Genomic DNA, 15,061 nt, shown 5'->3' with positions numbered 1-15,061 from the left:
TTATTGTTCATAACTAATAACACATACATAAGAATTTTACTAGTAATAAGTTTTTTAAAAACAAACCTAGACTTGATCAAAGGTAAAAGGTGCTCCACAAAATCTAACATCAGCAAAGGTAATAAAAACTGAAAAAAAGATGCTTTGCAAGTAATTAACTCCTATCTTATTACCTCTGAAAGCCAAAAGTCAAAGTCCTTGATGCCAGTATTGAAATTCTGTTGCTTATTAGCTTCTTTCAGTTTCTGACTCTTCTCTGCTGATTTCTGTACCAGGAATTGCCACTGGTCAGCCAGGGCAGCCAGGCGTGCCTGTCAGAAAGTGAGAAAGATAAGTAAATGTCACAAATGAAACATGAAAAAAGTTCTGATCCATGCAAAACCAGAACATGGTGGAAGTTTGGCTGTTGATTCCAGGTATGCAAGTTAAAGTCAGTATTTTGAGCTGCCCAGTTATAATTTACACCTCAATCAGAGGATCCTTATCCCTGTGACTGAAGCTGAATGATTCACCTGATCTGCACCGTGTAGTGGAAATACCAAAGCTTCTATAAAGCAAGATTTGTTCTAGAGGGACATTGTCCTGCCTCAGTTACCAAAACACTGCTCAGAGCAAAGCCAAGCAGGACTGGAAGGTGCCCACCTTGACGGCGTCCTCGCTGCCGGCGCACGCGCCCCTCTCGATGAGGGAGTTGCCCATGTCGATGACGCCGCGGATGCGGTCGGCGTTGGCGTGGAGCTCGGCCTCAAAGGCCTGGTGCTTCTGGTGCTTGCTCTGCAAGGACAAACCAACACCATCAGGCTCTGCACAAAGGGCTCCTCCATTGTTCTCATGGGCTCGGTGCTCAGCTTTGTGCACAGGCTGAGCTGAAGTTCTCTCTGGGTAAGGAATTTACTGCTCACTCCAGTGGTTACTCTCATTACTTGAGAAACCACCAAGTTTTGACCTGGCAAAACTGTGGCTGAGCTGATACACAGAGCTCTGGCAGCATGCTCTGCATTTCACAGGTGCCAAGGCAAAATTCCCTGCACTGAGCTGAGCTGTTACTGCAGTAAAGATTCCTAGATTGCAATGCAGCCCTTTGAAAAGCAGCAGTTACACATACCCTGAGTAGAGTAGATCGATCATCCTTTCTACTCCAACAGTAACTGCACAAATTCCTACTTCCCTTCCTAATCTATAGGTAATTAACAGAAATCACTGCTCCAGCTTATCTGCTTTCTGCACAGTTGTGATATTAGACATACACAGCCTCATTATATGTATAGATAAATACTGAATTAACAGTCAAAAATTTCTACAAAAATGTAACTGAATTATTTGGTAAGAATTTTTTACTGCCAAGTTGAGAGCACCATGAGAACAACAGGAGCCTTGGTGTGGGAAGGAGAGTGCAGCTCTCATGTATCCACGATCCATCCACCCACCAGGAATATGACAACAGCACAAAAGTGACAAGACAGAATTTGCAAGTATAAACTGGAAATGCTAGTGACATTGGACATGGGTAGAGAGTGTCCTAGAGAATGGGATGAAAGGAAATGTTAGATCAAAAATAAAAAAGGAAAAATACTATAGCGCTGGTATGAGAAATTCTGCATGAACTGCTTCATTTTGGGAACTGTAACCCCCAAATCCTGAGATTATGAAAGCATATCCTTCAAAGCTAGCTCTAACAACTTGGAAAATTCAATTTAAAAGCTGCCACTTGCATATCTCCATATAATTACCATGACAACAAATTGCAGACAAGCCTTTCTAGTTTAATATAATTTTTTTTTCCAGCTAAAAAAATAGTAATTTAATGTACCACACTCTGAAGTGACAAATTATTCCTTCATTTCTTACTCGCTGGCTTCCCCTTTCTTTGTTCTATCTTCTCCCTGCACATATCCTCATTTTACTCCCCTTCTTGGATTCTTACAAGTCCTGTCAGCTTTCCATCTGGTACATCTCTTTTTCTGGAATGTGCTTTCTGCTTTATTCCCTTCTATGCTATTGCAAGAACCAAGCCAATCAAGATCTAACATTTACTGAATCCTCCATCTTCAGCATTTGATTCTACAAACAAAAGCTCATGAATCTGACATTATGCCCTGTGTTTAATCATCACAAGTGATGATCAAACAGCCAAATTTCTGAAAAAGGGGGATAGAACCTCATTCTCCTATGGGCTAACCTTTAAAAAAGCCTAAACTGCATCGTTAACGCAGGTAAATTAAACAGATCATGCAGAACACCTGCAAAACAAATACATAAATAAATGATGCTGAATAGGAATGAACAAAAAAGCCACACCCATAGGATGAGGATCAACAGCTGTACCTGGATGGAGGTCAAGAACTAACAGAAAAAACAAGAGATTACATGAACTGATGGATGGAGCAGCAACCAGAGTTTGGGCTTACACAGAAGCTTATACAGAGAAGATAAATTCACATACCAGGCTAGTCCAAACTACTTACCAGCAGTTTGGAAAGCTATAAAACAGATTGAGAGAAGTAGTTCAGTGCATTCATACTACTTCATAAACCAGAATTAAAACATAAGAGATAACTTTATTCCTTAATATTGAAAAACAAATGAGATTTCACACTCCAGTTGAGATCCAAGAATTCCATTTCCTTATTGTCTAGATGCTGGGAGAGACACAGAACAGCCACTTGGGTTTCTTTAGGAAACTTTCTGCTGCAGATACCACATATCTTATTAATTATATGCATGAATAATTAATTATAGACATGAATAATTACTAACCAAGTTCTATTTTGGGTCTCCTTTCATGCATAATGTAACTTCCATTTTCTCCTTGATGAAAGGAGAACATGTCTAACATGATGCACTATTCTGTCATCTCTGAACAAGAATTCCTGAGCATGGATTTTCAAACCAGAGCAGGCCTTGCAAAGTTAACAAGGATATTCTGATTTTTAAGCCAAGAACCACATTCACCTGGATATTTGTGGGATCCTTATAGGACTCATCACTTGCAGTCTGAAGCTTTTCACTGATCCAGGCTTCTATTTCATCCACATCACGACTGAACTGCTGGAGGGTCTGAGACTCTCCCAGCTTCGATCTCTTCTCAATCATTTGGGCTTTCAGACGAAGCCACCTGTGGTAATTTGACACATAAAATGAACAAAACGCTAGAGCCACACGAGGCATCACCTTCAACAGCTACAGAACATCCCTAAAGAGCATTTCCAGGATTGCCTTCTCCTCCCAGGCAGCACTGACCTGTCCAGGACCTCGTTGCGCCTGTTGGCGATGACGCCCTTGGCGTAATGATCTGCAGCAATCAGCTGGTCAGCAAAGGACTGCAGGACAGCAATTTTCTCTTCCTGTTCAAACCAGAAACCATGAATTAGAACTGTGGTTCCCTAAAGTCAAATGATGAGCAGTGTCTTGAACAGAACAAGCCTTTTCATCTTCTTTAAATTTACATTACTGGGGCCCTATGAAGGAAGTCTCTCTTCTGCAGGACTGCAGAGTTCAACTCAGAACACTTTTCACCTGTGGCTTTTAGGAAAAAAAGGTCTTTTGGGCTAAAAACTTCAGCAGTATGATATCTCAATAAATCTAGGCAGCTTTCTGCTACAAGAAATTGGAAATATACCTTTTTCTGCCAAAGGTAAAAAGTAATTTCAAATCAGTAGATTTACACAAATACTTGCCACTATTTCTACACTGTTTGTAAGCAATGAAATACATTCTGATCTGCCAAGCTGCTTTGAAACTTCTGCAGCAAATTCCACATGGCTGAATATTCAGAATTGAACTTTAGAAACCATACATAGCAGAACTCCTTTTGCTAATGATTCACATGAGAAAAAGGAAACTATTTTCCCCTTACTTCAGTTACGCTCCTCACCTGGACATTGATTGCTTTATCAAAATCTTCATGTTTCTTGATGAGTGCCTCCACACTGTCCAAGGAGTCTCCTTTATCCTCTGTATTTAAGAAAGCCTCCCGGGCAGCCATCCAGTTTTCAGCTTGTTCACAGTCCCGATGAAACAGCTGGAGAGAAAAAAAACCAAAGCATGAGCAAGACAGCTCAAGAGCACTGTTATCACCATGATATTGTAAATTTTTTAATGAAAAGAGGAATTATTTTTCTTATCCAAACAGCAGCAGAGTACCTGTAGTTCCAGGCACTGGTCCAGCATCATTCTGCGCTGGACCCAGGCCTTCTCCAGGTCTGTCCGTTCTTGGTCCAGAATATCCAGTTTCTCCTTGATCTCAGGGCTGGCATAATGTCCATGGGCAAGAAGCTGTTGTCCAAACTGTTCAAATGCCTGGAAAGTGCCAGCTCTTGCATCTATTTCCGTGCGGTGCTCCTGCAAGGGGCAGAGATGTGCTGCTCAATAACCAGAGTTAGAACTGATCTATTTTAGAACTCTGATTGGAAAGTTTCAGAAAAAAGAAACATTTGTTGATGTTTATGATACACTTATCTTTGACATACCTGGTGTCTTTCCAATAAAGCTTCAGCTCCAGTCACATCCTTTGCAAGTTCATCTGAGGACACCAGGCCCCGGATGCCATTGATCCAAGACATGAGGTCCCTGTGAACACACAGTAATAGGGCATTTTTCCCTTTCTCCACTGAAATAAGTCACAACAGGGAGAACAGTCCTTTTCTGAACCCTTCACAGAGAAATACTCTGTGGAACAATAAGCCATGTATACTTCACTAATAATGAACAAATTGAGGGGGGATCACATCACTACCTGAAGTCACTGAGGAAACGCTGCAGGTCATGAGAATCTCCCAGCTTCTCCTTGCGCTGGTCAGCTCGTTTCCCCAGACTATTCCAAGCCTGGTTCAGCTCAGTGCATTTTTCTTGGAGATCTTCAGCAGATTCTGGATGTGACTGGATTAGACGCTGGGCAGTTTCACCAAGAGAATTCACCTAGGATTGGAGAAAGGGAAATGAACACAGTGAAGACAGAGAGAAATGCTATAGTTTAATCATTTCTGGTAGATAAAAAGGAAGCTTTTGGGTTTTCTTCCTCAGAACCCCACCTTGTCTCCCAGAGCTGCCAAGTCTCTCTCAAAGCCTTCATGTTTGCGCTGCAGAGCCTGAACGCTGGCCAGGTCATGCCCATAGTTGTCTGTGTTTAATGCTTGATTCTTCTCCTCTATCCATTCTTTGGTTTCATCAGCATCTCTGATTTGAAGGAAGGAAAGGCAAAAAGAGAATTAAAAGACCTCCCTCCACTGAACAAGTTGGATTGAATATGATTTGTTCAGAACAGGTCCTGCTATATTTCAGAATTCTTTTCAGACAAAGCATTTGAGTGAAGACCAAACAAACCCCTCACCTGTGGAACCTCTGGACCTCGTGGGCACTGCCCAACAACTGGCTCCTCTCCTCTGCCAGCTGCTGCAGGGATCTCCAGCGCTCATTCAGCTCCTGGATGAGAGACATGAAAAGTCAAGACTGGCCTTTCACTACAGGTAAAGGTTACTAAATTCTGCTTCATTCCAGAAGAATGAGCAAATTCAGAAAACTTAGTTAAATAAAATAATTTGAGGGGTTTCTCCTGAGCTGTAAAACCAAATAATTTTATGTGTATAAGACAGTGATGTAACTTGAGAAGCAAATGCTGTATATACTAATGCTTCTTTCAATAAATTGATTCAAATGAGTTTATAAAGCTTAATGCACGATAAAGACTATGGAAAAGTAGGGTAAAAAATATTCACAAGTTCTAAATCAGGTCAGAGAAAGTTGTGGAATTACCTTGATTGAGTTGAAGGTTGCCACAGTGTGTACCATCAAACGTGCAGACTGTGTGAAAAGGTAGAAATAAAAAATGTAACATTGAAGTAAACTCTAATCAAAAGCACAACCCGACCAAAAAAAAGTCCTTAAAAAACCAAACAGAAACCACTAAGAAAGACAATGTAAGTAAGTTACAAAAGCAATTAAGAATAATTGGTTGTAATTCCCAAAGTCTTATAGAGCAGAGTAAGAATAGTCAGAATTCACAAGTAAGCACTGCCATGTTAGTGTAAACTGAAGCAAACAAATCTTAATGAGGACAAAGAGGAGGAATTTTAAAGGCAACATTCAATACATTAATTAAAAACCCCCAAATCTCAGTTTGCTAAATTACTATATGACTCTTAGAATTCAATGTACATGTTTGTAATTTGCAAAAAAATTCTTTAAAAGTCACCAGTTCCTGGCGACATGGCTGCATTTTCTGTCAAAATATTGCATACTAACCTGGTTTCCCCATATTCACACAGCTTAAAAGTTGTACAAGCAGCTTTAAGTCTAACAGGGTGGATGCAAGACACAAAACATGGGAATGAAATGCTAGGGATAATTTAAAAAATGTTTAAGATATTTTTGTGCTTTAGCAGGTGACAGCTCTTCCATTGTAAGCCTTTAATGAATGGAGAAAGGCTTCTTCTAATTATTGTAGTAAATAAGCTGGAGATGACTAATGGGATACAGCATATTCTTTACTAAAGAAGTATTGACATAAATGGTCTTGACTTTCAGGAATAAAAACATTTTTGTTGTAGCAAGCAGAAAGCAAAGAACTCATGCAGAGTGAACAAGGGATTATTCAACATCTACTGCCCAGAAACTGGAAATCACCCTCATACTACAAGCTCAAAACTAAACAGAGTTTTGTAGCAGAGAGTAAAAAACTAGGCTGTTGAGAACTTCTATGGCACAGGAGAAGCAAATGGTCTAAAAAAGATGATGTGCTGTAGATTTTATTTTCTTGTTATGTGCTACTAAGCAATGACACCTACCTTCCAAGGAGAGGCTGTCTTAGAATCAGTTTCATCCTGTTTGAAAATGTGAAGAAACAGCTATAAATACGAAGCAGAATCTAAAACTATCAGAATACAGTAAAAAAATATTGAAAATATCTCTGTGTTCAATCCTTAACAGACTAAGTACATTTTTTCATGCAAGTATTTTTATCAGTTTGGCTTATGCTGCTTGCTTAGATCTGTGATGTGGGGCAGACACTCAGGAAATCAAGGGATCATATATAAGAAAATCTTTCAATGTCCATTCAAAGTCATTAGTGAGTTCCATCATGGAAGTGAACTACAATTATGGCAGAACTTCTCCTTGTACATCCCAAACCTGTTACAATTGCCACTCCATCCACCTCAGAAATCAACACTTACCCTGGGCATCATCCCATAGACTTCCTGCAAAGGAGACAGGACAAACAATTTGTTAGTTTCTAACAGAAAGAATGATTTTCCAACATGCTTCACACTTAGTTGGCACAGGATAAAATTACTTACAGCACAAGTACGTAAAAAGCTGCCAAAAAAACCCCAAACCAAACAACCCACAAACTCCCTCCACTCTGTATTTCACTCTATTTTTCTTTTCCCTTAGCATTCCTCACCCATTTTCCTGCATATAAATAAATGCTAAATTTCAAATTTATATGAAGCAAAGTTAATGCATGGATTCTCCATGACTTTTAATATTATTGTAAAGACTTTCCATTCCTAAGAAAAGAAAGGAAAAAGCTCTAGATGCTGCTGCAATTTGCTCTAGCATTATTACAGAATATAATTCTAAAGGTCTTGAAAACAGCCTGAATCTTGAAATGCCAGACAAAGACAACAGATAAAAGAAAGAAGGAAAATATTTTGCTTCTCAGATTAGAATAAGGCAGAGAAAAGGAGCACCTGTTGCTGTACTGCTTGTACTTCATCTGCCATCAGCCCTTCTGACTCCAGGTCCTTGGCAACCTTGTTTATATCCTTCAGGCGTGACTCATTGGCTTTGAGATCCTACAGAGAACAGGAAATATCCCAGCATTAAAATTCACCAAGCAGAACATATGGAACAAGGTGGCTCCCCAGGAGAGCCCAGTGTGTGAACAGCAGGAATTGAGCACAGTGACCCTGAATTCCCATCCTGTGCCAGGGAATCCCAGCTGCCAGATTTTTTTTTCCCTCCATATTTCAGGGAAATAACTCTACAGATGGAAACCAAATGCATCTTCCCTTTCAATAGGAATAACTTAGCTGAAGGTTATGCTTTACACAAACTGAAATTCCTCCAAAGCTTGGCAGACTCTACTGCAAAGTGTTGAAAGAGAGTTTCAGCTCTCTAGGAGCTGGGAAGCATGGAACAACCTGGGGAATGTAATCAAACTGAAGACACTTTAATATGGGATTCTCTATCTTCACACAATTAAATTTAAAAATTAATTTATGCCTTCTATGGACCTTTTATGTTCAATCAAAGCCATATTTCCTTCTCAGCTATGAAGAATTGTCATGGATACATGATCAGAAAGCCTGAATGGAAAGGCCAAAATTAACATACACATTATGCAGCATCCCAACATACCTTCTGGAAATCATCAAATTTCTTCTGCAGAACCTCCACCTGCTCCAGATCAGCACCCACTTCCTCACTGGTGAGTGCTGCTTCCTTCTCATTGATCCACTGCTGCAGCTCGTTGGCTTCACGGAAAAGCATGAACTTCTTGCAGCTTTTTTCCAACATGCCTTTACGTTTTTCTCCCAGTTCCAGGAGAGAGTGATACCTGGGACAAGCAGGAAAGGAAAGCAGGGAACAATCAGATGGAATTGAGTCCAATCACAGGAATTTCCTAAGTACTGGGGTCCCCAAAAATGGGAATCCCTGAACTTATGTCCAGTTTTGCTACAGGATGAGCTACTCATGTGCAGTTGGGAATGAAGACTGTCCATGTCTCTCCTCCACATGGATTGCACACCAAAATGAGACTTCTCACATGCAACACCTCACTGGGCAAATGCAAACCCAAATCACAGCCTAGACTGGGGAAGGCTCTTAAACCACAGGATCACTGCAGGGCAGGAATGACTCCATAGGCTCTTGCTTGCCAAGGGATATTTTCCTAGAGTACATCAAGTTTGCCATCAGGTTATGAAAATCCACCAGCCTCAGGACATAAACACCTTCACTAGCCATTTTCCAGTGCAAAATCTGCTGAATGTTTAAGCAAGGTGTGAATCTTTGATAACACACCTATATTCAACTGGGAAATCCATTAAACTCATTTAGTGTACGCTTTTTGTATCTGTGGAATTCTCAACATCAGTGATATTAGTCCTGCTTTACTTTTGGAACAGACACAATATGAAACCTCAAGCATGTTTAAATTGATCTGCACAGGCAAATAAACCTATTAAGACCAGCCAGTTATTAAAAACTATCTTGTAATCAACTAGACACAGATGATCCTACAAGAACTTTTCCAAGCTATTGCTGAAAAAAGCCAAGAGCAGTTTTGCAGTCACTTATACTGAATTACAAATCTCTCTAGCAATGCATAATGCCTGCTTTTTAAAATCCTGCATTCAGAAAAAACCACACTTAATACTCATTCTTACTTTATTTTAACTCTTCCAGAAGATAAGACATTTTAGCTGCATCTGGAAGGGTTTTTTATGTCCTGAATCAGTTTGGACATTGGTCTACCACAGTGATCAACAGCAGCAATAGATTCTCATTATTAAGGACATTACTTCTGATGTTATTAAATCAAATAATACCAGACACTACTGAGGTACCTGCAGGGCCTCAAATGGGGATGTTTTCATTTCCCACCCCAAAGCACAAGGCCACAGACTGAGCAGTTACAACCTCCCAGCCTGAGGAGTTCAATCCTACAGCATTTTCCTAACCAACAGCTCAGAGATGACAAAGTCTATTCCAAAAAATCCCCAGTATCCTGAGCTGTAATATCTATATACCAAACTGATAAATCAGCTCTCCTTCCATGGAAGCAGGGACTTTGTAGCTTCCTGTTTACTGTAGTTTAAGAGTGGGCAGTTTAAGAATCTTTCATATTAGATTTAAATAGAAACTTTCTAGCCTGACTTGAAGCCTGCCCTAACTGCAGCTGTTTGCCTCAGCAAACAATATTAGGTATTAAGTATTTGTAAAGCTCATAGAGGATCTGGGGCAAAACTCTTTCAGAAGTAAACCTAACCTCAGAGCTGCTTTGCAACACTTGAGAGATTTACATAAAAGTGTCACTTTTAATTTTCAAGAAATACATTTGGTATGAAAAGCCAGGCACAGCCAATGAACACTGTGGATTTGGATTTCCCAGCAACTGCCACCAGTATAATGAAAACTTGATATCTTTTCCAGGAGACACGAACACAGATTTCAAAATTTAGTTAATGTTAAAATGAAGGAATAATCACTCTATATAAATAATGTTTTTTTGAGCACCCAGCATGAATGTTACTTTGTATGATAAACCATGACAGCCCCACCCTTCCTATACTTTTAGGACATTCAGATGTGATGCAATACTTGGTAGATGTATTTTATATGTATTTATACAAACAAGGTAATATTTCCATCTGCACCTCAGAAAAAGCAGGAGATGCTTTTTAAGAAAAACAGTCCAGATATCCCTAAAGCCTCTTTGGTAAGCAAAACCAGAGTGATGGAATAAACATGAACCAATCCAGCAGCACAGAGGTGCCCAGCAAGATAAGCAGCTGCTTGTGAGGAACAGAGGAAACACAGACCACCACATTCATCTAAACTAATCCTCCTTGCAGAAATGGCCTCCTTCATGGCTCTTTGGAGCAGCATTCCCAAAGAAAGAAACAAAGGGAGGATGAGCAGTGACAGTGTGGAGACAGCACGGTTTAGGAAAGGGCTAATCCTACTCACAGTTCTTCGACCTGTTTCATACGCAGAGAGACACTGCCGACCTCCTTAGTAATGAGAGTCCTGCACAGACAGGGAGCACAGCAAATGCATGCGAAAAATTAGTCAGATTAACAAAAATAATGAAAGCAGCAGCTCCATCCATGGCTGGTCTGTGGTAGGAGATGGTAAGAGTTCACATTTAAATGGAGAAAATTAGGTGTTGTTCAGAAGCAAAGCAAATCAGATCAGGAGTACAATTCATGTAAGGAAACCTCAGCAGTACAGTCGAGCTCTCTCTAAAAGGTCTCCTCATTTCCTCATGACTGTGCCATGGGATTGGAAACTAAAAGGTGGTCCCCTCTCCTTGGCTCTAAAATAAGGCACCCTGTTCTAATCACTAAAATCCATATGCAAACCCATGGAGGGATATTGATATTGATAGGGATTGGAGGGATATTTAATAATGATATTATTAACATCCTGACCAATGTGCCACAATTCTCCAGCATTTTTTCTTCATGCTGGTAAAATGGTTTTTTGTTACAGGTTGGTGGGGTTTTTTGTGCTATTTTATTTTATTTTTTTAATTCTAGAGCTAAGGCTAGTAATTATTGCATGGCACTGTAATAACTGATGACTCAACACAACTGAGTGGGAAGAAATTCTGACACAGAACGGCAGCATAGCTGCACAAACAGATGGGAGTACACAGAAAACTTTCAGCTTCAGCTTTCAAGTGGCTTGATAAGATGGACTAGCACTCACAGCTATCACCCACAGCCCTTGCTTGAATTAATCTCCAGCCACCATGTGCTTTAAGAAGGTCATTACCAAGCAGCCTTGCAGTTTTCTGTTTGAAACGATATGCTGCTCTTTTAAAAAATATGATAAAAGTTGAAAAAAAAAGAAGGGGGGGACACCTTTTAGCTCCTATAATGGCAACAAATATTGGAACCACATTTCAGAAAAAAAAAGTGATGAGCTAGCAGCAAAGTAGCCCCAGCTCATAAGGAGGGCACCTTCAGAGGCAGCCCTGTATAGGGAGAGCACTGTACTTAATGGAATCAAATTTAAGAAAGCTTTCCAAAACAGATCACATGTTAAGAAGTGACAACTACATATACAAGAGTTGCTTAGGACATATATAATTCACAAACAAGTTAAGTAGTTAGGTACAAAAACAAAAGGAACACAAAATACTCAAGTCAGACAGTAAGTTGAGCTCTAGTGTCATGAGCTTAACATTTAAAAATGGGAAAAGCAACAAGAAAATCTAGAGTAGGAATAAAGCAACTGAATCCGGTGCCTCTGGCAAAGGAGCCCCTCGTTTTGCTCCAATTAATTACTCCCTAGTGTAAGAAGCATTAACCTAAGCTGGTGGCAATCTGTGAAGCAAAGGCCAAGCCAGCTGATGCTGGCAGTGTCACATCTCATCAGTCAGAGCTTACTGGTTGTCGATCTGCTCCTGGCGCAGCGCGATGCTGCCCTGCTCCTCCAGGAGGTTCTCTCGCGATGCAGACTGGGCAGGATCCAGTTTCTTCACATAGGCAGCAGGGACAAATCCCTGGCGGTCATTGACTTCCACCTTCCACCAGTCCTGGAAGCAAAAAACCCACAAAGGTCTGTGAGGACATCATCAGGCATAAAGAATGCTGGGCAAGTGAATGCAGCAAATCAGAGACTTGTATTAACACAAGGAAACCAGTGATGCTCTCAACAGTTTGTTCTTGTTATGGAGATCATTTCAAACAGTCTTTTGAAGATGGAGATCTTACTCCCATGTCTGCTTTTCTATTTGACCAAAAGTTCCTCCACATCAGGGATTTAAAGTTCTCACAGACATGTACCCTGTCTTGGAAAAGCTGGCAGCTGTAGAGGAGTGATGGAAATGAAGAGGTTCAGCTGAAGTGCTGAATGGGGACATGGGCAAAATGTGCCAAAACCAAACAAAGCACACAGCACTGAGGGAACCAAGCAGGGCAGCAAAGCAGGAGGCCAGAACCCACCTTGTTGGTGCTGTTGAGTAAGGTGAGGATATCTCCCTTCTTCATTGTCACCTCCCGGGGACTCTTCTCCTGGTAATCATAGAGTGCCAGAACCAGCTCTTTTCCAGTTTCATCATCTGTGGGAGCAACTTGTTGCTAAGAAAAAAAAGGCACAAGAAAAAATGAGCTTCTACATGTTTATTACAATCAATGCTGTTGTCCTAGACTAGACTTCAGCCTTAGTTAAAGCTGCTGTAGAGTCAGTTTAGGTGCTGTCTGGGCTCAAACCCTGAAAACCACCACATTAAATTGTTTTACTTCAAAACAATACAGATGTCTTATGATTATAAAAACAGACTGCTATTTTTTTTGAGAAAATCAAGCAGAGTCTGCAATAACCTCTCAAAACCAACCACTGTTATCAAGCTTTGTTTTTACCTTTTGCTGACCCATGAATTTTAGGTACATGATTGGCATCTTTCCTTACCCTGCATGCCTGGGCCTGTTCCCTCAATGCCTGGATGCTGCTGCCATAAGCGGAGAGATCAGACATCAAAGCTTCATGTTTCTTCAGAAGAGCCTGAAAGTGGATGATAATAACAACATAAACACCTTGCCATTTTACAAATATGCCTCTGCTTCAAATATATACTTTGACTCCATACAAAGGGAATGTGGGTTTTTCAGAGCTGCCAGCCTTGTGACTCTCATGGGAATAATCACTTCTATTTATTCACAGGCTAGATAGTGGGCCTAATGCTTCTGGTGCTTTGCCTCTACCTTATCTCAGCAACATTCTTTTGTTCTGACCAGAAATAACTATTTCCAGAGTGATACGGGTAAGTTTTAAGTGTGCCTTTAAACTGCACTTCATGTTTAACAAAATGTCAGTCAGCACTGCCTGGGATGTGGTGTTTGACTGGAGGATGATATCAATAAAACAAATCCAGACAAAAAAAAATTACTTCCAGGCTAATGAACTGCTGAAAACCAGACTCCTACTGAAATGCTCATCCCACGAGGAATTTGCTGATATTATTTTCCTTATACTTAAAAAAAAACAAAACCTTGTAAAAGGGTGCCTACAGAGGTAAAGCTTCCTCACAGTTGGTTTAATATACTGAGCAGCAGAATTTCACATAGTTGCAATAGCAACTAAGACACAGGAAAATATGTCATCTTTTGACTAAGAGCCAAACCTTGCTTGATGCAAGAATCCGCCCTCAAGAATCCTGAAATTATCACAACTCATTTTTTACCATTGGACAAATCCTCACTGTACTCATGCAAAATAGATTTAAACAAGAATCTCAAATACCTCAGCAGAGTCTTCATCTTTCCCATAGTCTGTACTGCCTACAATGGGCTCCTTTTCCCTCATCCAGGATTCAGCCTCATTAGCATCAGCAAAGTACTGCTGAGCCTGCAGGGAATCCTCCAGGTCCTGCCGCCGCTGAGACGCTTTGGCTTTGAGAGAGTCCCACTTCTGGTTCAGCTCGTTCAGTTTGATTTTCACATCCTCAGCCGCAAAGTGTCCTGTGGAACAGAAGTAGAGGGAACTGAAGGACTTCGGCAGACAAAAGCAATAGACATTAAAAGATTACTTATAATTCTTCAAGGTCAAAAAGTCAGACCAATTTAAAGCCTATTTAGACTAGAATTATAAAAACATAACTCAGCTGGTCCTTTTGCCTCAGACTGGAAAACACAACCTGCAAATCAAGCTGTACCAGCATATCTTAATCAATAGGAATAAAATGAGTCACATGTTAACATTTCTCAATGACGAAACAGAAAAGGTCATCTCTTTCCAGAGTTCTAGCAGCAGACAAATATTATTTCAGACCTGCAGGATATTTTTTCAAATTTTCATGTTAAAAACACCCAGTCAGAAATAAAGATGCTTATGTATTTAAAAGCAAGAATTACTGTCTTTGTAGATAATTTTCTCTCACATCAGGATTATGTACCTCAGAGAGAGTCCTTTAACAGATTTAATTATAGGGACTAAATACAATAGGCACAAAATTACTAAATAAGTGTTCATCAAGAGTAGACAGAGATCTGTCAACATTCAGACAGGTTCCCATCTAGGAACCTATTTTTATTTTCAAGTGAAAGGATGACCAGGAGTTCATCCTGCTAGCAGGTACCTGCCTATTTTCAGGATAAAATCAGGAAGTAATTCTAAACTGTGCTGGGACAGAGAACTAAAGACTGCCAGAGTTAAAAAATATTGAGACATACCTTCTTCCACCATAGCATTTCCCTTCTGTGTGACTGCTTTAATGCGAGGCTCATGGCCTGCAATTTCTGCCTGCAAAGCTTGGTGCTTCTTTAACAGATTCTGGACACCAATTAAGTCCTTGCCTGAAAGATACAAAATAATTAAATCAGCTGAATCA

General features: G+C 40.2%; 1 protein-coding gene across 8 annotated transcripts in view; it reads right to left on the bottom strand.

Moving 5' to 3' along the window:
* SPTAN1 (spectrin alpha, non-erythrocytic 1) overlaps positions 1–15,061 on the bottom strand; it is a 46,115-nt gene that overhangs the window by 11,953 nt on the left and 19,101 nt on the right. For 3 of the 8 annotated variants that reach the window (XM_063174970.1, XM_063174968.1, XM_063174972.1), the window contains exons 18-39: positions 14,904–15,026; positions 13,975–14,192; positions 13,144–13,236; positions 12,678–12,812; positions 12,120–12,268; positions 10,693–10,752; positions 8,359–8,557; positions 7,689–7,793; positions 7,170–7,193; positions 6,783–6,818; positions 5,752–5,799; positions 5,330–5,421; positions 5,031–5,175; positions 4,736–4,917; positions 4,470–4,569; positions 4,144–4,341; positions 3,875–4,021; positions 3,241–3,344; positions 2,953–3,115; positions 2,466–2,480; positions 643–774; positions 174–311 (exon numbers count right to left, since the gene is read on the bottom strand). In XM_063174970.1, coding sequence (XP_063031040.1) covers positions 174–311; positions 643–774; positions 2,466–2,480; positions 2,953–3,115; positions 3,241–3,344; positions 3,875–4,021; positions 4,144–4,341; positions 4,470–4,569; positions 4,736–4,917; positions 5,031–5,175; positions 5,330–5,421; positions 5,752–5,799; positions 6,783–6,818; positions 7,170–7,193; positions 7,689–7,793; positions 8,359–8,557; positions 10,693–10,752; positions 12,120–12,268; positions 12,678–12,812; positions 13,144–13,236; positions 13,975–14,192; positions 14,904–15,026 — 2,606 coding nt within the window. The remainder of the gene's footprint in view (positions 1–173; positions 312–642; positions 775–2,465; positions 2,481–2,952; positions 3,116–3,240; positions 3,345–3,874; positions 4,022–4,143; positions 4,342–4,469; positions 4,570–4,735; positions 4,918–5,030; positions 5,176–5,329; positions 5,422–5,751; positions 5,800–6,782; positions 6,819–7,169; positions 7,194–7,688; positions 7,794–8,358; positions 8,558–10,692; positions 10,753–12,119; positions 12,269–12,677; positions 12,813–13,143; positions 13,237–13,974; positions 14,193–14,903; positions 15,027–15,061) is intronic. The other 5 variants (XM_063174969.1, XM_063174973.1, XM_063174971.1 and 2 more) reach the window with 3 other exon arrangements.

The sequence above is a fragment of the Melospiza melodia genome, chromosome 22 (assembly GCF_035770615.1).
Source record: "Melospiza melodia melodia isolate bMelMel2 chromosome 22, bMelMel2.pri, whole genome shotgun sequence".
Lineage (NCBI taxonomy): Eukaryota > Metazoa > Chordata > Aves > Passeriformes > Passerellidae > Melospiza > Melospiza melodia.
The sequence above is the reverse complement of the archived record's forward strand: the minus strand, read 5'-3'. Positions and strand labels throughout refer to the sequence as shown.